Here is a 26,110-nt window from a genome sequence, read left to right on the forward strand (position 1 = left end):
CAAAAGCAGTCATATGAAAGAAACACAATCTTCAGTAAAGAGGGCCTCTAACATCCATCTGAATTGCCCGAGATGCACCATCTCCACCAACTTGAACCAGTTTTGGATATCATTCCACATGACAGCCGCCAAAATACTATAAGCAGATTTACGTACCTTGGTGAAGATTGAAAGGATCTCCAGATTTAGCCATCCACGTGTCCGGGTCTGGTAACTTATATGTCTGAAGGTTAACAACGAGGTAAGCTATGGCAGAAGTTTATGCAAGAGGGCTTTATATAGAAAGAAAATAGTCAAGTAAATATGAACAAAAAAGGCTGTGAAAAGCATTTCATTGTTGTTTATCAGCTTGATATTACGCTCAATATATCATATGAATCTAACCTTTAATTGAGTTAAAATTGTTAAAAGAAAAGAAAATGTCATCAAGAAATCATTGGCACCCATATATTTAGTACTTTGTGCACCCTCCCTTTGTTAAGATCTGAGTGGTCTCCTATCATGTTTCATTGGGTGGGAGAACACATAGGAAGAGATTTGAGACCATTCCTCCATCCAGAAACACTCCATGTTGATAGATGACAGAGGGAGTTCAGTCCGTGAGTCACCTCATATTTATACCCCAGCGAAACAGGAAGTTGTGGATTACCATTTAAGAGTTCCCAAAGACTCAGATGAACTTTAGAAAGTACAATATTAATCGAAATATACATCAATTACATTTTGCTCATAAGAATTTCTAGGTGTGCCAATAATTGTGACATATGTTTTTGAATAAAACAATTATTTATTGATGACAATATATATATATATATATATATATTTAAACAATTTTAACCCAGTTAAAGGTTAGATTCATATGATATTTTGAGTGTAAGATCAAACTGATAAACAACAAGGACATTTTTTCACATACTTTACTTAGGATGCCAGTAATTCAGGAGGGCAGTGTACTAGGTTTTACCTGCATTACGTACCCATTTCAGTTCAACAAATGCTTTCTCCAGAGCAATAAAGGCTCTGACAGCTCTAACAGAGCCTGGTCAGCTGTGTAAATAGTGAAAAGTGTGTTCTGTGTTCTGTCTTTTATAAGATGCCACGTATATCCACTTATATCAATACAACTGTAACAACAGAAAACTTAGCCTCACTTAGCAAAATGAGCAATTACATTTTATGTTGACAAAATTCAACCCGCTCTCATTGCCCCTCCATACAAAAAAAATAAACACTTGGTCTGCTTCACGCTGTATTTTCGCACGTACAGAGTCATCCATCTCCCTTTGCCTCTTCCTCTCTACTGAGACATGCCCAAATACAGGTGTCTATCTGTTTCCTGGGCCTAGAATAACTCAATGCGCCAATGTCAAACAGGACAAATAGATTTACTGTTACAGGCTTGTGCAAGAAAGGTATCTCCCTCTTGTTCTGTCTCTCTCTCAACCCCCACTCTCGCTCTCTCTCTACCCACACACATCAACTTGATTATTCAATTCAGTGCTGTAAATACATAACATAACAGGGTTAAAACTACTGTCCTCTTATTGTAGTGTGTCACTAGTGTTTAATCACAGCGGACAATGTGGCCACAATTTAGCTGTCACAGTGTAATGGATGCAGGGGCCTGATAGACAGTTTCTCTGATGTGTGTGTGCATCCGATGCTATGACAATGGCCTTGTCTTGCTCACTCCCCATCACTCTGTCATTAAGGGGATGGAGGATGACCCTGAGAACTGTCTGTCCCGTCTCTGGCTGTTGCCGCCACACACACACACGCGCACGCACACGCATGCATGCACGCACACACGCACGCACACACGCACGCGCACGCACACACACACACACGCACACACGCAGTCTGCCCTGGCTGCATGGAGGAGTACCGGCTCCTTCTATTGATCACACTGTCATGTCTTTGGCATCATTAAACTCAACACTGTTAGTTTATCCAATAAATTCTCTGTAATTATTGTTATGTGGTTAACTATTCAGGTAAATGTAATTAACTAGGAAGTCGGGGCACCAAGGAAAATATTCAGATTACAAAGTTATCATTTTCCTAATATAACTTTCAGATATTTTAATATCTGATCAATTAGTCTTCTAATTAATGAATTATTCTTTACCTCGCGTTAGTCTCATTCCAAACATTGTAAATGGTTGGTTATCTGCACGAACCCAGTCTTCGTTTAGGCAAAGCGTCAACACAGGACTAAGATTGAATCCTACTACACCGGCTCTGACACTCATTGGATGTGGCAGGGTGTGCAAACTATTACGGACCACAAAGGGAAACCCAACAGCGAATTGCCCAGTGACACGAGCCTACCAGACGAGCAAAATGCCTTTTATGCTTGCTTCGAGTCAAGCAACAGTGAAGCATGCATGAGAGCACCAGATGTACCGGACGACAGTGTGATCACGCTCTCCGTAGCCGATGTGAGCAAGACCTTTTAACGGGTCAACATTCACAAGGCCGCGGGGCCAGACGGATGACCAGGACATGTAATCAGAGCATGCACTGGCCAACTGGCAAGTGTCTTCACTGACATTTTCAACCTCTCCCTGACTGAGTCTGTAATTCCTAAATGTTTCAAGCAGACCACCATAGACACTGTGCCCTAGAAAACAAAGGTAAGCTGCCTAAATGACTACTGACTCTTAAGAAGTCGGTAACTGGTCATGGCTAACATCAACACCATCATCCTGGAAACTCTAGAATGACTCCAATTCACATACCACCCCAGCAGATCCACAGATGGTGCAATCACACTCCGCACTGCCCTTTCCCACCTAGACAAAAGGAACACCTATGTGAGAATGATGTTCATTGACAACAGCTCAGCATTCAACATCATAGTGACCACAAAACTCACCACTAAGCGAAGGACCCTGGGACGAAATACCTCCCTCTGCAACTGGATCCTGGAGTTCCTGACGTGCCGCCCTCAGGTAGTAAGGGTAGGCAACAATGTATCTGCCACTCTGATCCTAAACACAGGGGTCCCTCAGAGGTGCATGCTTAGTCAAGAGTTCCTTGGTGTCCACATCCCCAACAAACTTTCATGGTCCAAACACACTAAGACAGTCGTGAAGAGGACACGACCATGCCTATTCCCCCTCAGGAGACTGAAAAGATTTGGCAAGGGTCATCAGATCCTCAAAAAGTTCTACAGCTGCACCATCGAGAGCACTGGTTGCATCACGCCTGGCATCACAACTGCTCAGCCTCCAACTGCAAGGCGCTACAGGGGCCCTAGGGGCCCTTAAAAGTGCCAAAGACTCCAGCCACCCTAGTCATAGACTGTTCTCTCTGGTTCCGCATGGCAAGTGGTACCGGAGCGCCATGTCTAGGTCTAAAGGCTTATTAACAGCTTCTACACCGAAGCCATAAGACGGCTGAGAAGCTAATCAAATGGCTACCCGGACTATTTGCATTGAACCCCGCCCCCACATTTTTTAGGCTGCTGAAACTCTCTGTTTGTTTTCAAAGCCTAGTTCCTTTACCCCTACCTACATGTACAGTTGAAGTCGGAAGTTTTTCAACCACTTTTTTCAACCACTCCACAAATTTCTTGTTAACAAACTATGGTTTTGGCAAGTCGGTTAGGACATGTACTTTGTGCATGACAAAAGTCATTTTTCCATTAACAATGTCTACACTGTATTTGTGATCAATTTGATGTTATTTTAATGGACAAAAAATGTGATTTTCTTTCAAAAACAAAAGAAACATGTAAGTGACCCCAAACTTTTGAACTGTAGTGTACAGTTGAAGTCAGAAGTTTACATACACTTAGGTTGGAGTCATTAAAACTAGTTTATTAACCACTCCACAAATTTCCTGTTAGCAAACTGTAGTTTTGGCAAGTTGGTTAGGACATCTACTTTGTGCGTGACACAAGTAATCTTTCCAACAATTGTTTACAGACATATTATTTCACTTATAATTCACTGTATCACAATTCCAGTGGGTCAGAAGTTTACATACACTAAGTTGACTGTGCCTATAAACAGCTTGAAAAATTCCAGAAAATGAGGTCATGGCTTTAGCAGCTTCTGTCGATTGGAGGTGTACCTGTGGATGTATTTCAAGGCCTACCTTCAAACTCAGTGCCTCTTTGCTTGACATCATGGGAAAATCAAAAGAAATCAGCCAACCCCTCAGAAACAAATGTAGACCTCCACAAGTCTGGTTCATCCTTGGGAGCAATTTCCAAACACCTGAAGGTACCACGTTCATATGTACAAACAATAGTATGCAAGTATAAACAACATGGGACCACGCAGCCGTCATACCGCTCAGGAAGGAGACGCCAAACTTCACTCAACTTGTTGTGGGAAGCTTGTGGAAGGTTACCCGAAACGTTTGACCCAAGTTAAACAATTTAAAGGCAATGCTACCAAATACTAATTGAGTGTATGTAAACTTCTGACCCACTGGGAATGTGATGAAAGAAATAAAAGCTGAAATAAATCATTCTCTGTACTATTATTCTGACATTTCACATTCTTAAAATAAAGTAGTGATCCTAACTGACCTAAGACAGGGAATTTTTACTCTGATTAAATGTCAGGAACTGAGTTTAAATGTATGAGTTTAAATGTATTTGGCTAAGGTTTATGTAAACTTTTGACTTCAACTGTACATATTACCTCAATTACCTCTAATAACCTGTACCCCAGCACATTGACTAGGTACCGGCACACCCTGTATATAGCCTCGTTATTGTTATTTTGTTGTTACTTTTTTATAGTTTTATTTTTTTACTAGTTTATTTAGTAAATGTTTTCTAAACCCTTATTTTTCTTCAAACTGCATTGCTGGTTAAGGGCTAAGTAAATCAAATCAAAGTTTATTTGTCACGTGCGCCGAATACAACAGGTGTAGACCTTACAGTGAAATGCTTACTTACAGGCTCTAACCAATAGTGCAAAAAAGGTATTAGGTGAACAATAGATGGTAAATAAATAAAACAACAGTAAGACAGGCTAAATACAGTAGCGAGGCTACATACAGACACCATTTAGTCAGGCTGATTGAGGTAGTATGTACATGTAGATATGGTTAAAGTGACTATGCATATATGATAAACAGAGAGTAGCAGTAGCGTAAAAGAGGGGTTGGCGGGTGGTGGGTGGGACACAATGCAGATAGCCCGGTTAGCCAATGTGCGGGAGCACTGGTTGGTCGGCCCAAATTGAGGTAGTATGTACATGAGTGAGTAGTTAAAGTGGCTATGCAGATATGTTAAACAGAGACTAGCAGCAGCGATAAAAGAGGGTTTGGGGGGCACACATTGCAATTAGTCCGGGTAGCCATTTGATTGTTGAGAAGCATTTTGCCCTAGACTCTGCACTCCGGTAATGCTTGCCATGGGGTAGTTTAGAGAACAGTCTATGACTGGGGTGGCTGGGGTCTTTGACAATTTTTAGGGCTTTCATCTGACACCGCCTGGTGTAGAGGTCCTGGATGGCAGGCAGCTTAGCCCCAGTGATGTACTGGGCCGTACACACTACCCTCTGTAGTGCCTTGCAGTCAGAGGCCGAGCAATTGCCGTACCAGGCAGTGATGCAACCAGTCGGGATGCTCTCGATGTTGCAGCTGTAGAACCTTTTGAGGATCTCAGGACCAATGCCAAATCTTTTTGGTTTCCTGAGGGGGAACAGGCTTTGTCGTGCCTTCTTCGTGACTGTCTTGGTGTGTTTCGACCATGAAAGTTTGTTGTTGATGTGGACACAAAGGAACTTGAAGCTCTCAACATGCTCAATTACAGCCCCGTCGATGAGAATGGGGTCGTGTCGGTCCTCCTTTTCCTGTAGTCCACAATTATTTCCTTAGTCTTGTTTACGTTGAGGGATATGTCCAAATCAAAGAGAATGTTTTGGTAAAGATGAAATGTGAAGTTAGTTGTCTAAAATTGGATTTGAATCAAATCTAGACCTTAAGGCGGTTACGCCCACTTCTGACCCGAGGGTATAAACCCGTGAGTGAAGAATTAACAGATCAGACTAAGTTACCCAAGATGCAGCCGAGGTCGAAAAAGTCAATGGACCCAAAACGCAACACAAGTTTGAAGAGAAAGAAAGCTTTTTCTACCCAACCTATGGATGAATAGCTGTGTCTAAGCGGGTGAATTCAAGTCGAAACACCTAGCCTCCACTCCACATCGAATCGTGGTATCTACACTGTTTCATTCCTACGCTGTGAGCTCTGAGCTACAGAGCTGTCTGTCCTCAGAAGAGCTCTTCTAGAGCAAGGGTGAGGGAACAGACTCCTAAGCATAAAGGACACTGACATCGTGAGGGCAACCAGAGAGTTGCGCCGGAGAAGTGTGTCATTGAGCAGCCTAAACGGTCCACGCGGAGAATCCACGGAGACCTTCCCCACGTAAGGTCATTACGTCATTATATTCTGACCCACAAGAGCAGCAGTTTGGGGCAAGGCTAGGGTTAGAATAAGCATAGCTGACAAATTCACCCAAATGTATATTTCTCTCGTGTACTTTCACTTTTTCTCTCTCTTTTAAATCCCCATTTTGGGTAACACGTGCCATAGTGTGTTGGCCCGTTATTCTAAGTTCTAATCAATAGCCTAGAATGTGTTTTTGTGTATGTGTATCTTTTATCATCATTTTAGCTTTCTAATAAATAAAAACTCAACCAAGATTGCTGTGGTATGAACTCATTGGTGAGACCCGGGTCCGTGCAGATTCCTGGATTATGCGACGTTCAGAACGAGACTGTAACTGATGAATTAGCGGCTGTTGTAAAATCGGTATTCTGATATTCTTTGAGTTAATTTGGGAAATAGAAACTCAATGAAACCAATTTTCACATGGTGCCCCAGGTTAAAGAGTTAATAATTGCTTGATTCAGTTAATCACGCAATTAGAAACCTTTAATCATTCGATGAGCAACAGTCGTCACATTAACTAATACAACGTCACGACAAATCCATGGCTTCATGTTGGGGTATGTACGTACAGTCACTGTGGGGACGACATCCTCGATGCACTTATTAATAAAACCAGTGACTGATGTTGTGTACTCCTCAATGCCATCGGAAGAATCACGGAACATGTTCCAGTCTGTGATAGCAAAACAGTCCTGTAGTTTAGCATCTGCTTCACCTGACCACTTGTTTATAGACCGAGTGCTGGTGCTTCCTGCTTTAGTTTTTGCTTGTAAGCAGGAAATCAGGAGGATTGAGTTGTGGCTGTTGTTTACAAATATGCACAGACCGCCCTCCCTCGTCTTACCAGAGTGTGCTGTTCTATTTTACAGGTGCAGCATATATCCTGCTAGCTGAATATCCATGTCGTCATTCAGCCACGATTCCGTGAAACATGTCCCATTGGTAGGATATTCGTGATCGTACCTCGTCTAGTTTATCGTCCAATGATTGCACGTTGGTGAGTAGTATTGACGGTACCGGCAGCTTTCCATCTCGCCTTTTCCGGGTCCTGACCAGGCATCCGGCTCTTTGTCCTCTCTACCTGCGTCGCTTCCTCTTCCTCTTAACAGGGATGTTGGCTCTGTCGGGTGTTTGGAGAATATCCTGTGCGTATGGCTTGTTGAAGAAAAAATCTTTGTCTAATCTGAGGTGAGGGATCGCTGTCCTAATTTTTAGAAGCTATTTTTTGCCTGTAAGATTGCAGAAACATTATGTACAAAATAAATGACAAATAACGCAAAACACCCCACATAATAGCACAATTGGTTTGGCGTCCGTAAAACTGCTGCCATTTCTTCCGCCGCCATTTCACTGTAAGGTCTACTACACCTGTTGTAATCGGCTCATTGTATTTCATTTTGATCTCTGTCGTGCCCAGGATACAGCCAGTGTTCTATAGGCTTCACTATAGGTAGAGAGGTAATCAATGAATCTGAAAGTCATACAAGAGACAGTAAAAGTTACACACAGAGAACAACCACCACTACCAATATCAGAGAATGGTGATGGATGGGGTATTAGGTGTCTCTCTATGTGAATGCTGGTCATAATTGCCATGCATTCATTCAATTTCAATTGTAAGGGCTGTACATTTTTTATTTAACCTTCATTTAATTAGGCAAGTCAGTTAAGAACAAATTCTTATTGACAATGACGGCCTACCCTGGCCAAACACTAACCCGGACGACGATGGGCCAATTGTGCGCCGCCCAATGGGACTCCCAATCACGGCCGGTTGTGATACAGCCTGGAATCGAACTAGGGACTGTAGTGACTCCTCTAGCGCTGAGATGCAGTGTCTTACACCGCTGCATCACTCAGGAGCACAAATGGACATAAAGGATAATAAAAACAGTGGAGTCTATCAGAAACAAACTCAGAAATCAATCCACCATTTCTTTCTATGTTTTCTAATGATGTACAAAGCCTGCCTGTCTATCTTCCATCCCTGCCAGATAATGACCACAGAATACGATAGCTATTGAATTGAGATGATGTGCTTCTCCAGCAGTGGTTTCTGTCAGCGGTGCTCCACAGGTAGAGTAGCTCTCTGTGAAATGTCTGCAGTCTGCTTGGATAGGAACCAGATATTAATACAGAGCCCCATCTCTCCCTGTACTTTTAAAGAGAGAGCAGGCAAAGTATATCTGCTAGACATCAGACCGACTGTGGGACCAACGTCAATCAGTATATTAGTAGGTCAGCTGCTCCATAAAGTAAGATTGGTTTGGACCAGGAGAGAAAGTCAGTCTGGCAGGTAGTTCTGAGGAACGCATTAAATCTAAAACACAAACACGCACACACACAGTTTGGGAGTAAATGAGAAAGAATAGCATTCTCCCCGTTCAGTCTGAATAATTCAGGAGTAGGGGGTAGGGAGGCCTGGAAGGAGAGTCCTGATAATAGCAAGTGCGTTTCCATCCAATGGCCATCAACATTACTCCCCAATATTTGAAACGTTGTATACTGTATGCTGCTCTCTGCTATTATGTCTGTAGTTATATTACTCCAGTATATCACTGTAGAGCACGGAGAAGAAATCTTAACACTGCATTAGTATTCCACCATTAATGTGGTGTGGTTACTGCAGTCAGGCACTTCTTTCTTTTTTTGTCTTCTTGCATGGATGACTACCTTCCATTGGTTCATATTCCATTGCAGCCTGAGTAAGAGTGGTTGCAATCATGTCTTCAATCCGCCCAGCTCGCTCGCGTCCAGACGACGGACACACAGTCACACACGGGATGACCCTAACTTTTGTACTTCTGTACATTGGATCCACAGTGATGAAGTAACGGCTGTGTGTGATGTATGGTATGATTTGGTTTGGTGTGTGGTCTTAATTGTTATGGTGAACAGACATCTCACATCACCCCGACAGTCATAACAACTCACGTGTGTCTATTGTACAAGACATCCGGTGATGATGAGTATAAAATATTTATGTATTAGAAACATAGTGTAGACTAAGACGAAAAGGGTGACTCATCATCGTCTGAGTCGTTATATAAAGTCAATTCCTCTTCAACCTATATGGTCATAATAGAGTCTACTCGATGCAATGGACATGTTGAATAAAACACACAAAAAGCTATTCGCTGTTTACAGTCGGTAATACTGTAAGATCCGTTTTAGCTGTTAGCCTCTTACAGTTGCAGTGTAATTGTTTCAGTTATTTTATTATACATTATCGTTCATATGTTTTAACATCTACATGCTCTGCTGTTTACACTCTTGCTCCAGGTGAAGACATGCCACCGTTGGAGCTTTGAGATTCTTTGTCCTGAAAAGCGCTACGTAAATGAAATGCACTATTATCTGTAGCTGCAGCAGCAGTCTGACCCTGTCAATCTGTACTTGTTTACCTGCCAGTCATTGACGTCAACGTTGCTCTCCCTCTCTGTCTGTTGTAATAGATTTTCAGATTTTCTATTTTGTATTTATTGCACCTAGGTTTGATTATGTCATGTAATCCACATTTATATGAGCCAAATGTATGTGCTCGCCCTTTTATGACACTAATGATGGTTAAGTCAACCAAAATATTTTGTCTTATTTACACACGTTATTGAGCTGAGCACGTCCTAATAAATATCACATATTTTTGGAATCTGAGCCTCCTTTTGAAGTGGTATTCATGTTTTCAACAGTGTGCGGTTATCGATCCTTTCCAACATCTCTCTCTGTGACCACAGGTGTTCCTGAAAAGCGACCGCGTTGCCAAGATGGTCCAGAGCGGGGGCTTCTCAGCCAATGACTGCAGGGAGGTGTTCAAGAGGCACATCGAGAAGCGTGTCCGCAGCCTGCCCGAGATCGACGGCCTGAGTAAGGAGACGGTGCTCAGCTCCTGGATGGCCAAGTTCGACACCATCTACCGCGGGGACGAGGACCCACGCAAGGCTCAGCAACGCATGACGGCTAGTGCAGCCTCTGAGCTCATCCTCAGCAAGGACCAGCTCTACGAGATGTTCCAGAACATTCTGGGTATCAAGAAGTTTGAGCACCAGCTGCTCTACAACGCCTGCCAGGTAAGAGCAGGCGTTAGTAGAGGGAGGGTGTGTTTGTACGCATCACTGTGAAGTACGGTTGCGTCCGAAATGGCACCCTATTCCCTGCACTGCTTTTGGACAGGGCCCATCGGCTGCTATTTCTGACACATCTATGTGTGTGTACATCACTGCTGAAGAATGACTTAGATCTTTCCCAGTGGGCAAAACTGACTCGTTGCACTGACGTCATCGTGATGTTGCAGACATTTTTGCCTGCTGGGTGAGGTGTTGTCCTCATGAGCAAAGCCTCACCTAGTAAAAAGAACAAACAAAAAACAACGCAAGGCCAAGAACAGTGCAGCACTTGCTACTGTTGTATAGGCTATACCTGCAGCTGTACAGATTTGGCTATTGTAGCTGTCTGTTTTTTAACCTTGACTAGAGGGCCTGTTTCCATTCAAAAACAGGCTCTTCCTATTCCTTTACTTTGGCTGAAACAGCCTTTTTCTTTTGAAACATTTTTATTTCACCTTTATTTAACCAGTTGGGCCAGTTGAGAACACGTTCTCATTTACAACTGCGACCTGGCCAAGATCAAGCAAAGCAGTTCATCAGGTAAATTCATATAAAATAACATGCATCTGACACTTATGTTCAAGAGGGAGATAGCACAAAGCCAAAGCAGGGGTGTATTCATTACGTCTTGCAATGGTAAAGGTTTACATTTTAAGAACCGAACGGAAGCAAACGGAACTGTGAGAGACCAACCTGAATTTGTCCAGTAGAAGCTCATGTTTTCGTAGCAAAACATTTTCCATTTTGAGTGAACAGTTTCTGTTGCAAAACATTTTGCAACAGACTAAACGTTTTGCAACAGAATCAGTGTAATGAATACACCCCTGGTAAATCACAGGCCTATCTGTCTTATAGCCTACCGCTTCAATCTCCACCCTATTAAGAGTGACATGTTGAGATTGCTAGAGGGTAATGGTGGACACCAGGGTTCCCGTGTCAGAAAATAACTCTCCCTCCTCGAAGCACTAATTCACTTTTACAACAGACTATGGGAATGCTGAGACTAAGAGAGCAGATAGCAGCACTAATATATTCTTCTTCCAGGAGCTTAATTAAAGTCTGATCACAGGAAGCATTCAGAGCCAGAGTTAAGATACATTTACATTTCCTCATAATTTAATACATTAGCAACCACACAAGTGAAGAATCTCTTTCTATCCCATTTCGATAATGCACGTTGTCCTCGGAAACCAATGAATTGTTGAAGCAACTTCATTTCTGTCTGAGCGAAGAAGTTCTTACTCTTTTCTTTGTCATTAATGTTGTATAAAATTTGAAAGGTTGCAAACCCAATGGCGTATCCTCAGGTGCAATTAAACAAACAGTGCCTACTTTTAATATTTAAACACAAACTGAAGTGTTTTTCCTTCAACAGAAGTTTTATGGCAGATTGTGAATGCAGACTGGGTTACAATGTGAAGTTAAAGATTGGTCGTAAATCCCGATCCATGCTCCATCTCATCTCTGTCTCGCTCTCTCTCTCTCTGAACCTTCATTTGTTGGAGGTTTGTCTCACGCTGAGATAAAGCACATCCCCTCTGAATCTTCCCATAGCCTTTCCACAAATTCACTGTGCTTTAGATTCTTCCCTGCTCATCCTTTGAAGATGGCTAACCTAGTTTTCCTGTGCTGCCTGGTGGCAAAGCGGAGCAGAGTAGAGCCGCTAGTGGAGGGTCAGGTGATGAATGAGGACATTGTGCGGTGGTGGTGTGGTGTGCAATCCCTCTAAACATGCTCTAAGCCCTGCAGAGCTGCAGACAAAGAAAACGCAGCTAAATGTTCAATGTCATTGCTTTCTGTATGTTCTTTTGGCCCTTTAGATTTTTTGGGGGGCCATGAAAATGGTAGGCTGTGCTGCAGGGTTAGTAGGTAAACACAACTTGTTATTTTATTTAGGTCGGGGCCGCTTGCTTGTAGCAAAGAGCTAACCTGTTCAGATTGATTTACGATTTGTCTGGAACAAACACACATGCCTGAAATATACACACACACACACGGACACATACAGATTGATACACATACACGCAAACACACACATGCACAGATGACTATTGCACACATTAACACACCAGCGCAGAGCAATCAGAGTCGGGCCATTAAAGCGTACTAAATCTCTATTCCATTGACCATCTTCTCATAGCAGTCAATACATCACTGCTCACAAGCAGTAGAATGGCGGACGCCTTTTTACCACAGTGTTCAATATGACAGGAGCAAAAATTCAACCTCTCATGCCTGATTTTCTGTAGCTGCATAGAGAACAACAAGGTCTCACCAGATTTAATAGCCTGCGGTTCGGTTGTTTGTCTAATGTCCGTCGAGCAGTAAATAAATGTATTTGAAGGATCTTTGATGATTTTCATTCTTTATGATGGATGCTTTTCTGTTAAAGGGGAAATCCAGGATTTAAATAAAACAACAAAGGCTGTATGCCATTAATTTAATAGTCCAAAAATAATGTGCCAATCACGGATTGCCCCGTTTAAAGACCTCATTTTATTGGCTGCTCTTCTCCCTTGAACATTTTCTTTCAAACATTTTGATGATGTTGATGGAAAGTATTCTGACTGACTGACTGTGCCTTATATGGAAAATTATATTATGACAGTGACAGTAATGCCAGCCTTTCCTCAGCTGCATCCCAAATGGCACCCTATTCCCTATACAGTATTAGTGCACTAATTTTGATCGGAGCCAATATTGTAAGGGTTTTCCTGTGGTGGGTGAAGTAGAGACGGACCAAAATGCAGCGTGGTGGTTATTCATGTTCTTTAATGAAGGAACTATACATGAAATAACTAACAAAACAATAAATGTGCGAAAACCAAAAACAGTCCTATCTGGTGCAAACACAGAGACAGGAACAATCACCCACAAACACATAGTGAAACCCAGGCTACCTAAGTATGATTCTCAATCAGAGAAAACTAATGAAACCTGCCTCTGATTGAGAACCATACTAGGCCGAAACATAGAAATACCCAAAACATAGAAAAACAAACATAGACTGCCGACCCAACTCACGCCCTGACCATACTAAATAAATACAAAACAAAGGAAATAAAGGTCAGAACGTGACAGATATGGCTCTCTCGGGTCAAACGTTTCAAGGTTTATAGTGTTTTGGTCACATGCACAGGATACAGCTGGTGTAAAACAGTACAGTGTAATGTTACTTACAATGCAGTATACAGTATCAATGTGGTAGTAAGGTTGGGCGGTATCCCGTCGTATTTTGAAATACCCTCGGCATGATTTTCCAATACCGTCAGTACTGTTAAAATTTTGTGAATGTGGATATTTGTATTTTTTAAATAAATACTTGCAGTCTACTTATGCACGAGGTACTAGACAAAGCAGATTGGGTTCATCATTTTGCCTGTTAGATCATTTTTCATTATGAAGTTAACCGGTACTAGTTCCCCAATACAGCAAACCATTTCTGACATGCAAAACATTTTGGGACTTTATCAACAGTGGACTAATGAAAAAAATGGAAAATATTGTTTTTGAGTAGAACCGGAGTAGAACACTTGAAAAAGAAAAGCAGAGCCGCACACTCTAGGAGCTCAGATGCAATAATTTAGTAACCAAACATACAACGTTTTGACAGACAAGCTGTCTTCATCAGGGTGTGCGGCTCTCCTGGCTAATGTTCATTTGCAAGATCAAGGTTCTTGGCAGAGAAAATCCCCTTCTGGATTAAGATCCCGGCTGACTAACATTTGTTTTGAAATTACTTGCATAACTTTGAGCTGCGTTGTCTGTCTTACTAGTTAAAGGGGAAGTTATCTTTTTTTTTTACAACCAAATCTCTATTTTTGATGTAAATGGAATGTTATAGAATGGTCAAGACACCTTTTTCTATTCACATGGTTTTGAGAAACTTAACCCAAACACCAAATCACTTCCTCATTCTCATTGTGTGGTATGGGTGCATGAATAAAGGCTCCAAAAACACCCAAAATACGTCCTTCTAGAAACGGAAAAGTTCTCAGTATAGTGATGCAGGTCTTAAGTTGCTTTGCACATGGAATTGCGTCATTCTGAATATTATACACAACGTTATATTCGATTTTGTTGCGACTTGAGCGATACCTCTCTGTCCAATCTACAGGTACGTGAACAATGGAACTGGACTGACCACCTGCTTTGATTTCTCCGCACCTTAGCACACATATGCACTCACATATACATTCATGCTACACACACATCACAACTGCTGCTACCAGACTCTTATCATACAGCGCATTCGGAAAGTATTCAGGCCCTTTCCCTTTTGCACATTTTATTACGTTACAGCCTTATTATAAAATGGATTAAATGTACGTTTTTCCTCAATCTACACACAATACCCCATAATGACAAAGCAAAAACAGGTTTTTAGAAATGTGTGCAAATGTATTAAAAATAACGAACTGAAAAATGCAAGTATTCAGTATTCAGACCCTTTGCTATGAGACTTGAAATTGAGCTGAGGCGTATCCTGTTTCCATTGATCATCCTCGAGATGTTTCTATAACTTGATTGGAGTCCACCTGAGTTAAATTCAAGTGATTGGACATGATTTGGAAAGGCTTATACCTGTCTATATAAGGTCCCACAGTTGACAGTGCATGTCAGAGCAAACACCAAGCCATGAGGATGAAGGAAGGCACTGATCTGGGGAAGGGTACCAAAACATTTCTGCAGAATTGGAAGTCCCCAAGAACACAGTGGCCTCCATCAGTCTTAAATAGAAGCAGTTTGGAACCATCAAGACTCTTCCTCGAGCTGGCCGCCTAGCCAAACTGAGCAATTGGAGGAGAAGGGCCTTGGTCAGGGAGGTGACCAAGAACCTGATGGCCTCTCTGAAAACAAATCATAATAATAATAATAATAATTTTATAATGAGGCTGTAATATAACAAAATGTGGAAAAATTCAAGGGGTCTGTGTACTTTCCAAATACACTGTATGTCTTATGTGGCTGGTGATGACGCTATGGACATAGTACTCGGTGTGCTCTCCCTGTAGAGGCAGGATCGGACGCCAGCTTTAGGGAAAACGAAAGGACGCAGTGTGTCTTTTTTCCTAAATAATAATGTGCTGCTTCAAGTGTGAAGTAAATTTCAAGCTTTTGCTCAACTGATATAGAATAATTAATGGTAAGCTGCAGACCCTTTTAACTGTATGAGGCCATAAACAAACAAGAAACCGCTCACCCAGAGGCAGCATTTCTGGTGGGCGAAGACTTTAACACGAGGAGACTTAAAACCGTCCAACCTCACTTCTACCAACACGTCTCCTGTGCCACTAGGGGCTCTAAAACTCTAGACTACTTTTATTCTACCTACAGAAAATGCATACATACCCTCCCTCATCCTCCCTCGTCCTCCCTTCAGCAAATCTGACCATGAATCCATTCTCCTGCTGCCTGTTTACCAACAAAAGCTCAAACGGGAAGTACCAGTGATGCGCTCAATACGGAAGTGGACGGATGAAGCAGACGCGAGGCTACATGAATCCCAAAACATATCCTAGTACAGACTAGGATATGTTTCAGGGTTCATCCGATAACATTGAGGAGTTTACCACGACAGTCCCAGGCTTTATCAATTAGTGCATAGACAACCTCCCCAAAGTGACTATAAGAATGTATCCCGAACAAAAACCAATGATTACAGGCAGCATCGGCGCTGGGCTAAAGGCTAGAGCTACCGCGACGCAGAACTCCCAAACGAGCAAAATGCCTTTTCTGCTCACTGTGCCTTGTGTGAAAGCCCCTGCTTTTCCAGATGACTGTGTGATCTCACTCTCTGTGGCTGATGTGAACAAAATGTTTAAAACAGGTTAACAATCCCAAGACCACCGGGCCAGACGGAACACCAGGGCACGTTTTCAAAGCATGTGCAGACCAGCTGGCAGGTGTCTTCGCAGACATTTTCAATCTCTCCTTGTCCCAGTCCTTAATCCCAAAATGTTACAGGCTGACAACCATTATCCCTCCAAGGTAACTTTGGAATGACAATTGCACCGCCCTTGACCTCAAAACGCGGTGGTGCAGACAGCCCAGTACATCACTGAGGTCGAGATCCCTGCCATCCAAGACCTCTATACCAGGCTGTGTCAGAGGGAGGCCCGAAAAATTGCCAAAGACTCCAGCCACCCAAGCCACAGACCTTTCACTCTGCTACCGTCCAGCAAACATTACTGGAGCATCAGCTTTCGGACCAACAGGCTTCCAGACACTTTCTACCCCCAAGCTGGTTGAGCAGCTGCATCAGGTTAGTTACAAGTAGGGTTGGAGCGAAAACCTACAGGAGGGTAGCTGTCCAGGAACAGGGTTGGACAACCACTTGATCTGACTAAATGGCTCTCTCGGAGGCGTGTGACAGTCCTTAGTGTGTGTGTGCGTTAGTTTAGCCACTACAAGCAATGATCAAGCTACACTATCAAACGCATCCATCCAGATCAAACACAAATCATTTAGCCTTTCTGATGGTGATGGAGTGAATGGCATATTTTCTCCCTAGAAAGGTGGCCTCACGGGGGCGTGAGGCATTGAAGAGGCGTTCTGAATGAGTTTGTGCCAGTAGATGACTCAAACACCACCTGGAGTTTATTTAATGAAAGCACAATCAGACATAATTGACAGAAATTGTCGGGCTTCAGCAAACGCAGTCAGAGACAGAGAATGTAAATGTGCTTTTGCCTGTATTGTGCTCACGCATAGCAATGAGATGAGATGGCCTTGCAGATCTCTTTCACATGTTAACTAAACATTTGCCATTTTAGGGACTTGAATGACCGTTTGCCTTGCTGAAGAGGTTGCCACAGGAGGTGATAATGACACGTCATCACAAATGTGATGATAATCACACCTCAGAGTTCAGTCTCTCAGCTCCTCTCAAAAGGCTGCTTGGGTGCTGCTGAACGGTTACGGACACTATGGATGGAGGTGCAAACATGAATATTATTCACATCTCATATGGATCAGAGAGCACACAGGCTGTGTCCCGAAATGGCACCCTATCCTATCCCCTATATAAGTGCACTACTTTTGAACAGTATTGTTTTTGTAACAAACAATAGTATACACTCCGCAACTAATGTATTTGTACTTGCAAAGTACATAAAGATAGCCTAACTCAAACACATTTGACAGAAATGTATTTTTTGAGGATTCTGGGTCTCAAATTGAGTGGGAGGAATAGCATTAGTATTATTTGTCTATTTTAGACTCTACTGTTACATAAGAGAATTTGCCATTGAATCGTTTTTGTTTTGTTCTCCCGTCGATGCGTAGGGTTCATGTCAACAATAGCATGGGTTTCCAATTGAGATTTGAGTGGGGAAAATCATATCCATAAGACATGATTTATTTATTAGCCCCAACAGTACAGTTGTATAACAGAATTGTTGATGTTATCTATAGCATGATCATAATGCTGAAATGTTGCTCTCCCAATCAATTTACAGTACAGTGCCCACTCCCGAGTTCATACCTGCTATCATCAGGAGGAGGGACCTTAACAGCCATTGGGGTTCACATTGACAATAGTTTACATTATGTGCAGCTCTCATCAGCCACTGTTGATGTGTGAATCACATGAAGGATAGGCTGGCAGTCTTTACAGTCTCTGTTCTCTCGGAGGCGTAGGAGGTTCCTTCAACAGCGCTGGAGTTTGTGTGGGTGAGAGAGACGGCAGGTAGCCTAGTCGTTAAGACCGTTGGGTTCAAATCCCGGAGTCGACTAGGTGAACAGTCTGTTAATGTGCACTTGAGAAAATCACTTAACCCTAATTACTCCTGTAAGTCGCTCTGGGTATGAGTGTCTACTAAAATAATTATAATGTAGAATTCCTGGGCTAGCTACAGTCACTTGTGTGTGCTAGCTACAGGAAGGGAACATCGTTTCAACAGGAGCAAGGCTATTGTAAGATGTCACATTTCTTGTGAAAGGAGTTCGGTTCAACATGGACAGTTTTATTCATACTCAGATAAGCAGATAAGGAAACACATATACAATAGTTGAGGGTAGAGGACGTTTACGCTGCACCTAATGCCTCTAATATAAATAGGTAAGCACTTGAAACTTCGAACCTCACTCGATGGAAGCAGATTTGGTCTCAGGTTAGTGTTATGACACCAATTAACAGGGTAAAAACAAAATGGTTCTGTTAGTGGCGTGTGAAGCTCAGACAGTGATACAATGATGTAGTGTCACAACGTCGCTGACTGGTTGAAAAAACCTTCCCTTTTCTCACGCTCTCCTCGCTCAGCTGCTCTGCTGTGTGATCATGAATATTTACCCGCACGGATGAACTCTCTCTCCAGCTAAAATTATTCTCCCAATCTCAAGTGGCAGCTTATTCAATTACCTGGATCGCACAGACGGTGCGATGTCAAAGCGGAGGTAAGGGAAAGCAGACAACATCAAACTGAACCTTTCTAACTCTAAAGCGGCTAATCACAAACCCACAGCCAACAGACAGAACATATACACACACGGGCACATGAATGCACACACACACACCAAATTAGCCAGTGTTACCACCTAGTGTTAATTTTCCAGTGTAACATTTCTAGTGTTGATTCAGGAGTTAAAGTAACTCAGTGGCATAAAAGCACCCCAGTGTGGGTGTTAATAACCAGTGTTGAACCAAAACCATTACCATCATTATTATATTCCCAGCATATTCTATTGCATGTACATTTTTTAAATGTTTGTTTTAATATCTATTTTTTGCATGTAGATTGCAGTTGCGGCCCGCCCGTTATGGCGTTAGGGATGGCGCCTCACTTGTGATTGGTAAAAAATATACAGTACCAGTCAAATGTTTGGACACACCTACTCATTCAAGAGTTGACATCAAAACTATGAAATAACACATATGGAATCATGTAGTAACCAAAAAAGTGTTATTCTTATATTTTTGATTATTCGATGTAGCCACCCTTTGCCTTGATGACAGCTTAGCACACTCTTGACAATGTAGAAAAGAGTAAAAAATAAATGAAAAACCCTAGAATGAGTAGGTGACCAAACTTTTGACTGGTACTGCTTATATTTTAATGCTCATAAAAATGTGGTAAATGTGCAACTTTTCCTGTTTCAAATATATATTGTTGAAAACAAGCTATTCAGTTATTTAATACAACACGCACCCATTAAAGCCTACTTATAAATTATTACACAATCATATGCTTCCATCTGCAGCCTGTGGCTGCCTGAATAAATAATTAACTTACTTATTATTCATTAAATGGTCAAATAGGAAATAGGAAATCATAATCTTATTAATGATAGCACACTATATTTGGATGATCATGTTAAAAAAATGAATGTTTGTTTATATGTATAGTACAGGTGAAAAGTCTGGACACACCTACTCATCCAAGGGTTTTTCTTTATGTTTTTCTATTTTCTACATTGTAGAACAATACTGATGACATCAAAACTATGAAATATAACATATGGAATGATTAAGTAAGCAAAACAAAGTGTTCAGATTCTTCAAAGTAGCCACCCTTTGCCTTTATGACAGGTTTACACACTGGCATTCTGTCAACCAGCTTCATGAGAAATGCTTTTCCAACAGTCTTGAAGGAGTTCCCGCATATGCTGAGCACTGTTGGCTGCTTTTCCTTCACTCTGCAGTCCAACCCATCCCAAACCATCTCAATTGGGTTGAGGTAGGGTGATTATGGAGGCCAGGTCATGTGATTCAGCACTCCATCACATCCCTTACACAGCCCAGAGGTGTATTTTGGGTCATTGTCCTACTTTACACAAACCAGATGGGATGGCGTATCGCTGCAGAATGCTGTGGTAACCAGCATGGCTAAGTGTGCCTTGAATTCTAAATAAATCAGACAGTGTCACCAGCAAAGCACCATCACACCTCCTCCTTCATGCTTCACGGTGGGAACCACACATGCGGAGATCATCCGTTCACCTACTCTGCGTCTCACAAAGACAGGGCAATTGGAACCAGAATTCTCAAATCTGGATTCATCAGACCAAAAGACAGGGAGTTTGGAACCCAAAATCTCAAATTTGGACTCATCAGACCAAAGGACAAATTTCCACCAGTCTAATGGCCATTGCTCGTGTTTCTTGGCCCAAACAAGTCTCTTCTTTTTATTGGTGTCCTTTAGTAGTGATTTCCTTGCAGCATTTCGACCATGAAGGTCTGATTCACGTAGTCTCCTCTGAGACAGTTGATTTTGAGATGTGTCTGTTACTTGAACTCTGTGAAGCATTTATTTGGGCTGCAATTTCTGAGGCTGGTAACTCTAATTAATGTATCCTGCAGCAGTAACTCTGGGTCCTCATGAGATTCAGTGTTATCATAGCGCTCGATGGTTTTTGAGACTGCACTTCAAGAAACGTTCAAAGTTCTTGAAATTTTCCTGGATTGACTGACCTTCAGTCATTTCTCTTTGCTTATTTGAGCTGTTCTTGCCATAATATAGACTTTTACCAAATAGGATGTCTTCTGTTTACCAGCCCTACCTTGTCACTACACAACTGGCTCAAACACATTAAGAAGGAAAGAAATTCTACAAATGAACTTTTAACATTTACATTTAAGTCATTTAGCAGACGCTCTTATCCAGAGCGACTTACAAATTGGTGCATTCACCTTATGACATCCAGTGGAACAACCACTTTACAATAGTGCATCTAAGTATTTTAAGGGGGGTGAGAAGGATTACTTTATCCTATCCTAGGTATTCCTTAAAGAGGTGGGGTTTCAGGTGTCTCCGGAAGGTGGTGATTGACTCCGCTGTCCTGGCGTCGTGAGGGAGTTTGTTCCACCATTGGGGAGCCAGAGCAGCGAACAGTTTTGACTGAGCTGAGCGGGAACTGTACTTCCTCAGTGGTAGGGAGGCGAGCAGGCCAGAGGTGGATGAACGCAGTGCCCTTATTTGGGTGTAGGGCCTGATCAGAGCCTGGAGGTACTGAGGTGCCGTTCCCCTCACAGCTCCGTAGGCAAGCACCATGGTCTTGTAGCGGATGCGAGCTTCAACTGGAAGCCAGTGGAGAGAGCGGAGGAGCGGGGTGACGTGAGAGAACTTGGGAAGGTTGAACACTAGATGGGCTGCGGCGTTCTGGATGAGTTGTAGGGGTTTAATGGCACAGGCACACCTGTTAATTAAATTGGATTCCAGGTGACTACCCCATGAAGCTGGTTGAGAAAACACCAAGAGTGTGCAAAGCAGTCATCAAGGCAAAGGGTGGCTACTTTGAAGAATCTCAAATATAAAAACAAATCTGATTTGCTGAACACTTCTTTGGTTACATGCTTCCATATGTGTTATTTTATATTTGATGTCTTCACTATTATTCTACAATGTAGAAAATATTAAAAAGAAAGAAAAAAAACCTTGAATGATGAGATGTGTCCAAACGTTTGACTGGTACTGTAGGTGTGGTAACCATATGTATTATCATAAGTAGCCTATAACAACATTGGAAAATATTTGTTTCATTTGTTTTTTAGTATTCAGTTAGCACAGTATGGTATTCATTAATTGAAAATCGCAATATCTGGCCCAAAATAGTGAAATTTGTGCAGCTCTAGTGTGTGTGCGCATGTGCATTTGTGTGTATGCGTTCGTGTATGTCTTTTTGCGTGCCTGCATGTGACTGTGCATGTGTTTTGTGTGGGTGCATGTGGTAAGGCACATGGGCTGAGCTTGACTGCACCAGCCTGGTATGGGATCGGCACAATGCAGATTGGAAGAAGAGTAGGTACACACTGCATACCAGTTAGCCACGAGGCAAGCACGGGCTAGATAGAGATGAGCACATTCTGTAGCAGCAGGCAGGCAGAGTGCTCCCTCATTAGCATGCTCTGCATACAACAGAGGCTCTGGCTTTCTCTCTCTCTCTCTCTCTCACACATACACACACACACACACACACACACACACACACACACACACACACACACACACACACACACACACACACACACACACACACACACACACACACACACACACACACACACACACACACACACACACACACACACACACACACACACACACACACACACACACACACACACACACACACACACACAGAGAAGCACGAGGCATCACAGGCTCAGCTATAAATAGACCAGCAGTCACCTCTTTTTCTCCCCCTCCTCCTCCAGTCACCACTGGTCTGTGTGTGCTGTCTGAGAAAGTCACTTCTCCATCTCTGTCCTCCCACCTGGGAGTCATCTGTCATCAGTTGTGCTGTTAACTACACCCATCCTGTCACCCATTTCCTCACCCTTTCCCTTCACCATCACCCCTCCCCTCCTCACCCCTTCCAATCACACCTCACTGTCACCCCTCCCCATCACCCCTGACCTGCTGTCAACTCTACTAACGTTCAGGCAACGTCACATCTGTGTTCGCTGCAGCGGGGCTGTCACTTCCACTATCATTGAAGGAGCGTTACATTTTAGCTTGGGGGAGCCTGTGTTTGTGTGTGTGTCTGTCCACCTGTGTTGTGCTGGTAACCACAGTGACCTACTTCAGTTCTACCACTGAAATACATACACCCTACAAAACTACAAACATCAGAGCCTGAAATGTATCCAGCAAATTAATTCACCTTTGGACTTTTTCATTGTCCTCGTATTCAGGGAATCTAAATGGGATGTCTTAGTTTCTGTAATATATATCTAGACTAGAGTGCAGTCCTTGTGTTGTCAGAATGTAGTTAGACGAGCACAGCTAACACAAGCTGCTCAGCTGCTGTTTCCAGGCAGGCGTGGCCCTCTTTCCCTCCCTCTCTGTGAGTGTGACAGTTCTGCTTGGATTGCACCATGCCGTCCAGTTAGAGGTCACTAGCTAGCCTCACACACATACACACACGTGCATGCAGGCACCCGCAGGCACCTGCAGACACACACACACCAGTCCCTCAGTGCTTCACAGTTCAGCACGGCATGATCGGATGGACGGGCATCAGAGGATTTGCAGCAGCAGCCAGCATCAGGGAAAAAAATGTATCCAACCACACACCCACACTCCCTTAGTGATAGCCACGCCCTGCCTGGGTAAATTCTAGGTACATTTCTACCTGCGAAATGTATTTAAGCCTAATAGTCAGATAAATGTGGTGTCAAATGAAGCCTGTGTCTGCTGAGGTGTCATTGTCTGACAGCGCTGTGCGTGTGTGTGCGACCGCACTGTGTGTGAGTGCGTGCGCGTGTCCGTTTGTGTGTGTGCGCTACTGAGCTGTGTGTGTGTGGCTCTGAAAGGCTAAAGCCCTGCCCATGTAGAGGCAGAGCAGATATTCTCTTCTGCTGCAGCTGGTGGCAAAGTTCTGATTATGTGCTCTATTAACCAGGAACTCTGATAAATGCATCCCAAATGGCACCCTATTCCCTATATAGTGGGGTGCTTCCCAATAGATCCTGGTCAAAAGTAGTGCACTAAAAAGGGAATAGGGTGCCATTTGGGACATGACCTGTGAAACACAGCAGGCAGGGTGGGTGGCTGTGCCAGCTCGGTCGCTCAAGATTCACTTTGAAATTGGACGTCCATCCATGTCCCAAGGACATCAAGGTATTCCTTCAAAACCCGCCACTATGGACAACGTTGAGCACTATTACCATCAAGTATGCTTGGGTTTTGCTAAGGTGTTGTGGACGGGGATGGCGAATCAGTGTAAGCCACGAGCTCCGGCTCCGACGGTTGAAGGGTTCTATTATAGTGGTAGAGACTAGTTTATTTTTATTCTATCCCAAACAGTAACCCTTAACCATTCAGAACGAATGCCTAAACCCTAACTTCTGAGTTGTTTTTATTTTAACACTATGCCAAACCTTAACCCATAACCTTTCGGATGAATGGCGGAGGAACTGCAGCAAAATGTAACGATTTTCTTCCTGGGAAGGAGAGGAGAGAAGGATCGGAGGACCAAAATGCAGCGTGGTTATTTATAAACAACTTTAATGAAAGATAAAAACGTGAACACTATACAAAATAAGAAAACGTGGAAAAACCGAAACAGTCCTAACTGGTGCAAAACACAGACAGGAACAATCACCCACAAAATACCTAAAGAATATGGCTGCCTAAATATGGTTCCCAATCAGAGACGACGATAAACACCTGCCTTTGATTGAGAACCACTCCAGGCAACCATAGACTTACCTAGCACACTCAACTGAACACAACCCCATAGACTACACAACCCCTAGACAAAACAAGACACATAAATCACCCATGTCACCCCCTGGCCTAACCAACATAATAAAGAAAACACAGAATACTAAGGCCAGGGCCTGACACAAAAGGAGGAACCCAGGCTGTCAAAATCACATCGAAATTGGACGTTTGGAGCAACTTCAAAAATGTATGTTTGGATAAACATGGGTAAACATCAGAATCTGAAATCAAATTGGTCAAATCATGAGATCTTTTGGGCTGCACAGTGGCCCATGCACTCTAAACATATACAGTGCATTTGAAAACCTTCCCTTTTTCCACATTTTGTTATGTTACAACCTTATTCTGAAATGTATTAAATTCTGATTTTTAAAATCAATCTACCCACAATACACCATAATGACCAATAGAAAACAAGTTTGTAGAAATGTTTGAAAATAAAACATAAATATCTTATTTACATAAGTATTCAGACTTTTTGCTAAGAGACTTGAAATTGAGCTCAGGTGCGTCCTGTTTCCATTAATCATCCTTTAGCTGTTTCTACAACTTGAGTTGAGTCCACCTGTGGTAAATTTAATTGATTGGACATGATTTGTATAAGGTCCCATAGTTGACAGTGCATGTCAGAGAAGAAAAACCAAGCCATGAGGTCGAAGAAATTATCCGTTGTTCTCTGAGACTGGATTGTGTAGCGGCACAGATCTTGGGTAGGGTACTGTACAAAAAGAAATCTGTAGCATTGAAGGTTCCCAAAAACACAGTGGCCTCTTAAATGGAAGAAATTTGTAAACACCAAAAATCTTCCTAGAGCTGACCGCCCAGTCAAACTGAGCATTCGGGGGAGAGGGGCCTATGTCAGGGTGATCGAGAAGCCGATAGTCACTCTGATAAAGCTCCAGAGCAAAGTACAGAGAGATCGTTGATGGAAACCTGCTCCAGAGCGCTCAGGACCTCAGACTGGGGCGACGGTTCATCTTTCAACAGGACAATGACTCTAAGTGCACAGCCAAGACAATGCAGGAGTGGCGTCTGGTCAAGTCTCTGAATGTCCTTGAGTTGCCCAGCCAGAGCCCGGACTTGAACCCGATCGAACATCTCTGTAGAGACCTGAAAATAACTGTGCAGGGACTCTTCCCATCCAACCTGACAGAGAAGAATGTGAGAAATGGCACAAATGCAGGTGTTCCAAGCTTGTAGCGTCATACCCAAGAAGACTCTAGGCTGTAGGCCGAAGGTGCCGAAGGTGCTTCAACAAAGTACAGAGTAAAGGGTCTGAATACTTATGTAAATGTGATATTTAAAAAAAAATTTTTAATACATTTGAAAAATATTCAAAATAACTGTTTTTCCTTTGTCATTATGGGGTATCGTGTGTAGATTGATGAGGGACAAAAGTAATTTAATCTATTTTAGAGT

General features: G+C 42.7%; 1 protein-coding gene across 1 annotated transcript in view; it reads left to right on the forward strand.

The window, feature by feature from the left end:
- LOC124003037 (calcium-dependent secretion activator 1-like) overlaps nucleotides 1-26,110 on the forward strand; it is a 155,949-nt gene that overhangs the window by 53,810 nt on the left and 76,029 nt on the right. Inside the window, 1 exon segment of the mRNA XM_046311007.1 lies at nucleotides 10,155-10,487. Coding sequence (XP_046166963.1) covers nucleotides 10,155-10,487 — 333 coding nt within the window.

Source organism: Oncorhynchus gorbuscha, linkage group LG18 (assembly GCF_021184085.1).
Source record: "Oncorhynchus gorbuscha isolate QuinsamMale2020 ecotype Even-year linkage group LG18, OgorEven_v1.0, whole genome shotgun sequence".
NCBI lineage: Eukaryota > Metazoa > Chordata > Actinopteri > Salmoniformes > Salmonidae > Oncorhynchus > Oncorhynchus gorbuscha.